The sequence below is a fragment of the Eurypyga helias genome, unplaced genomic scaffold, assembly GCF_000690775.1.
Source record: "Eurypyga helias isolate BGI_N326 unplaced genomic scaffold, ASM69077v1 scaffold40135, whole genome shotgun sequence".
Classification (NCBI taxonomy): Eukaryota; Metazoa; Chordata; class Aves; order Eurypygiformes; family Eurypygidae; genus Eurypyga; species Eurypyga helias.
The window spans coordinates 10,981-15,971 of record NW_010254068.1 but is presented as its reverse complement, the minus strand read 5'-3'; the positions used below and the strand labels follow the sequence as shown (position 1 = coordinate 15,971).

At 56.8% G+C, this 4,991-nt stretch overlaps 1 protein-coding gene across 1 annotated transcript in view; it reads right to left on the bottom strand.

Moving 5' to 3' along the window:
• Positions 1–3,516: 3,516 nt before the first annotated feature.
• The window catches only part of TM4SF4 (transmembrane 4 L six family member 4), a 3,303-nt gene continuing 1,828 nt past the window's right edge, over positions 3,517–4,991 (bottom strand). Inside the window, exons 3-5 of the mRNA XM_010152882.1 lie at positions 4,263–4,396; positions 3,816–4,005; positions 3,517–3,534 (exon numbers count right to left, since the gene is read on the bottom strand). Coding sequence (XP_010151184.1) covers positions 3,517–3,534; positions 3,816–4,005; positions 4,263–4,396 — 342 coding nt within the window. The remainder of the gene's footprint in view (positions 3,535–3,815; positions 4,006–4,262; positions 4,397–4,991) is intronic.

Genomic DNA, 4,991 nt, shown 5'->3' with positions numbered 1-4,991 from the left:
AGTTCCCCTATTCATGGTTCCTCTCTTGCCATCATCTTTCTGTCCCGGGCTGGGACATCTTTCTGTCCTCTCTTTATCTGGGGCTTCTTTCCCAGGAGTACCACTGGCCCGTTCCCTCTTTCTGTCACAACAGTCTGGGATCCATCCCTCTCCGTGACTTTAGTGGACACTGCTTAGTGAAATCACAGAGCATCACCTCCAGTTGCTGCAGAACTGGCACTGGAGCCGTGTGATTCCCTTGAAATGCAGTGCTAGGGGAAACCCTCGGATGTGAAGCATAACTGAATGGATTTAGGAACGCGGTGGTTGACACCTCAAAACGCTGAGCTGCTGGTTCCAGTTCGTTCACCCCCAGGGCCAAGGTGCCAGCGCAGCCAGACCCCAGGGTGGAACGTGTGCGCCTGCGATACCTGAGCTCGCGGTAGAAACCCACCGCGTGCTTGGGCGTCTGGGGAGCACGGACTCGGGAAGCACCCACTGGGTCTGGGTATCACAGCTTCCTGTCTGTCATTTCTTACCCCAAGCCTCCCACAAAGATTCATGGCAGCTACCATCCCTTTGATTGCTGCTGAGAAACATTCCGTGTTCCCAAAGGCTCCTATAAATAACCAGGACAAGTGTGGGAGGTGGTGCCGGGCAGCTGCTGACCCCAGTGGAAGGGGAGATGGAGGGTGGCTGCGCGGGCGGGTGGGGATATCGAGGGCGTATCGCATTCCCCTGCGGTGTGGCAGAGCAGCTGGGCGCAGCTGTTGCTGCAGCGGGGTCAGAATTCCTTTTATCATCTCGCACAACATCGTTGGGGCCACTTTGCTTTTATTAATGTAACTCTTGGTCCCTAAATCTACCTATTTAATGGTTTTGCATATTGCTCACCTGCTTTTAGGGCTTCTGAATACTTGAAGTTGTTGAGGTATCTGTAGCGAGGATACAGAGCGCATGGAATCCATGTCCTGGAAGCACTGGCCGCGGAAGGTTACGGCAGGAGGAAGGCTGTAGGGAAGGGATGTGGCAAGTAGGTGGATGGAGTAGGAGCCTGGAGACATCCAATCTGGTGAGCTGGTTTGAGACGGTTTGTTTCAGGAATTTCTGAAGAAGCATATCAGTTGATCTGAATCCCTCAGACTTCCCCAACCCCTCTTCATTCCCCCTGGATTCCTTTGGGAAGTGTTTTTTCAGGTGTCAAGAGCCTCGTTCTTTCTACAAGGTGTTTCTGCCTTTCAGCTCCCTGTCGCGTCGCAGCCTCGTGCCCCGCGCAGCTCAACCGAGGCGGTGCAGGACGCCGAGTGCACGGCGTTCGCCCTGGCGCAGACTGGGAGCTTTAGGGGAGGGGCTGGGGGCCGCTCAGCTCTGCGGAACAGCGAGCGTAAGCCCCAGTGAAGTCGCCACGCCGGGGTTCAGCTCCTGGGGGTGTAGGAGACGCTGGCAGCGGGGCAGGATGGCTACTGAGGTGTGCAAGAACATGGGTTGTGGCGAGTGACGGGCTGGGTGTGTCAGCGCTGAGGATGGCAACGAGAGGAGCCTGCACACAGGTACAAGTTTGCTGTGAAGGGGAGGACTTTTCCCTTAGCCCGCAGGGAAGAGAAGAGCGTTGTGCCGGGGCGGGTGTGCTTCCGAACCAACGAAGCCTGTCTAACGTCCGGGTCGGTGAGGTGTTGGGAGATGCTGGGCAGGTCGCTCTGAACTTACGGACTTTTACGAACAGTTTACACAGGTCTTAGGCGTTACTTACGTACTGTTTGCACTGCCTGAGGGCACAAAGGTGGGCTCCAGAGAGGCCTCCCAGACCTGTTCATCCAGGTGAGCACATCTCCTCTGCGAGACCGGTGATTCCATCGCACTTGGTTAGGTCGTGCCATGAATGGGTTTGAAAGCCCTTTTGCTTCACAAGCAGCAACAGGTTTGGCACCTGCTGTGACTATTTCTGCATCGTTAGGGTGCAGGCCGCGCGGTGCTGTGCGAGAGAGGCTCAAGGATTGTGGGCCCAGGATGTACTTCAGCGTGTCCATAGAGGTTTGGTTGAGTTTTCTCATCAGGTAGTGGGGTTTAAACGGGGCGTGTCCCTCTCCGTGGGTGCCAGTCCTGTGTCGTATGAGAGACGCGGGAATGAGGTGGTTTGCCGGTTGTCTGGAGCAGTGCTGAGGTGACGCTGTAGGAGAAAGCAGCCGGCGCTCTGACGGGACCTGGGGCGTTCCCAGCAGGGACCCCTGCGGCTGCGGGTTGTCCTCGCCGTGGCAGCTGCTGACCTTGGCTGTTCATCGCTGGGGCAGCGTGCCTCTGCCCGAACGTGTGCTCTGCCCCCTCCGCCGGGCAGTGGGGGGCGCAGAAAAGCTTCAGGTAACGGTGACCCAAGTTCTGGGTGAGGAATGGCGAAATGTGGTAACGCTCCTCAGGCTGAAAACCGGGACAGCTGAGAGGAGATCGGAGAGACCCTACGAAATCAAGTGTCGTGGCGAGGAGGGGACGGGAGCCCTGTGTGCTCTTCCGTGCAGGCATGAACTAGGAGACATCGAACGAACGAGGAGCTGGCAGGGTCAGAGCAAAGGAGGCGCTTCCCACCACAGGAGGTTGGACTATGGAAGGGATATTCCGATCCAAGAAACAACAGGACAGCTTCATGGGGAAGGAATCCCCCTAGAAAAGTGAAATCAGAGATGGAACCTCTATCTCAGGGCGTCCCTGGGGTACAAAGAGTTGCAGGAGGTCTCTCGACAAGCCTCTTACACTTTCTGTTTCCAGCGTCGCCGGCTGCAGCCGTACTGTGGTGAGTGATCCCTGTCCCTGGTGAGCGCCCAGAGGAAAGCTGACCGTGCGCTGGTGCAGCAGCCAGAGCCCCGTCTGCTGAGCAAGGGCCGTGAGCGTGCCTTTCCCGCCGAGTTGCGGAGTGAAGCAGGGTGTCGTGGCGTCCGTCGTGCCTCGCAGCGCCTCAGGCTGGCATGGCCAGCGCTGTTCTTGACCGTAACTCTGCGCCTCTGCTCACCTGCCCAGCAGTGCCGTGGAAGGCACCCACCGACACGCCGTCAGGAAGCGAGACTGCGCCGTGGGATTCCTGCATGAGAGGCTCTCTCTGTGGAGAGCAGTTTGATCACAGCAGGTCTGGAAGAGAGAAGTCCCTGTGTTTCCATGTAACGTAAACACATACTCAAAAAGGGTTATGCTTGGGGTGTTTCCATCTGATAAACCTCAGAGAGAATAGGCACGACTGCCTTACCACTCGTGCCAGCAGCGTTCAGTGACCCCGCCTGCAGAGCTGACTCAGGGGAGGAAGTACTTTGCCTGAGAATACCCTCTTTTGGTTTACAAAGATAACGGTGAGTGTGGGAGTTGAATTTCATTATTTTATTCCATGAAGAGTGTTTCAGGAAGGCTAGCAAGGGAGTCAGGGCTTCGTGACATCAGAGGGGGCCCTTCATTCTCATCTGCTTAGCCAGAGGCGGTGGATCCGAGGGCTGCTGCGCGGCACGGCTGCAGTAGGGAGCCTCCCAAGAGCGGGAGGGTTGGCTGCAGCATCCCTGCTCGTTAGACAGTTCCATCTCCCTGGAAGAATGAAAACACAGAGGTAATTTAGTGGCTACTATTCCTGCGACTTCCCAAGGTTTTTCTTACTTCCCAGTGGTGGTGGGAAGCTGTCAGTGTGCGTACAGGCTGCGATCACGTTCAGCGCCTGGCACCGCTGCAGGGCTTCGGCTGCGCTTTAGAAAACGTGATCGTGGCTTTGAGCAAAGGCCAGTTTAGTTTACCGGGCTGCCAGCCCGTCCCGTGTGGGTATACCTGACCTCAGCACACGACACGGTGCGAGAGAACCGTCAGCCGCTCACCCCACAGCAGCCGCAGCATTTGCAGTCCCCACAGATCATCCCGAACAGGCCGTTCACCGCCTGAATGCCGCAGAGCACTGCCTGGGTCCCACTCATGACAAGCAGCAAGGAGAAGAGGGTCAGGTTCCACGGGACGATGTTTTCGGGTGATTTACACGCGCTCCAGAGTGTGTGGTTAGCGAGGTAATTCCTGGGGGGAAACACAGCAGTTACAAATCACAGCACAGTTTGGGTTGTGTGTGGGCCCCTTCGACGCTCGCTAGTGCTGACTGTACGTGCCGGTCCTTACGCCCAAGCCCCTGAACCCGACTGAGCGTTGCTGTGCCTGGTTGGCTCTTCGCAGAGCTCTGGTGCTTCAGACGGACGGGATCGTTCCCGTTTTTACACGATGGATTTGGAAGTTAAATCACATCACAATCTTAAACCATGTATAACTTTCTGTCTTACCCATCCTGGAAAGGGTAGGTCCAGTCTGCTCCGGTGTCACATTTAGGGCCTCTGTTCAGGGCTACTGCTGACAGAACAAAGCTGTATCCAGCTCCCAGAACTCCAACAGCAGCGAATATTACAGAAGAGAACATCTGGGGAAGGGAGAAGTGATGTTATTTTTGTGGGCATTCATCCAACGAAACGTACCCTGTTAAGGTGAACGCGCACTCCCTGACTCCGCCTCCTCACGGTCAAAAAGGCAGCTCCTGAGTAGGTTCCTTGGTGGTTACGTAGGAAGGGTCCCGCGCCTGCCTGCTGGCACTGGAAGCTTGGAAAGCGTGGCACCCTCAGCCGAGGGGATGGGGCGGGCGCTGCCACGGTAGATGGCACTGCTCCCCTCCGGACTGGCCGCCCTCCCTCTTCCTCACCGCCTGCGCTTCACCCCCACGAGCGTCTCTCGAGGTTGTCCGCGAGGCTGAAGTCTCGGACCGCTCAAGGCATTAAGGATTCTGCAGCGCCCTTTAGAGGTTCTCTTTGCTCTCTTGGTCGTATGTGGACCACAGAGTGATAGGTTTCCTTCCTCCCCTTCAGGTTTCCTACGGGAATACGTATCTCCTGGCAGATCCTGGTCGTCGCCAGCTCTACCAGTGCAGGTGGAGTGGATGGGGGGTGGCTTTGTTTCTCTGGCTCTCCCCTTGAGCACTGCCAGCTCTACCAGTGCGTGAGTAAAGCGCTCAGAATGCCCTG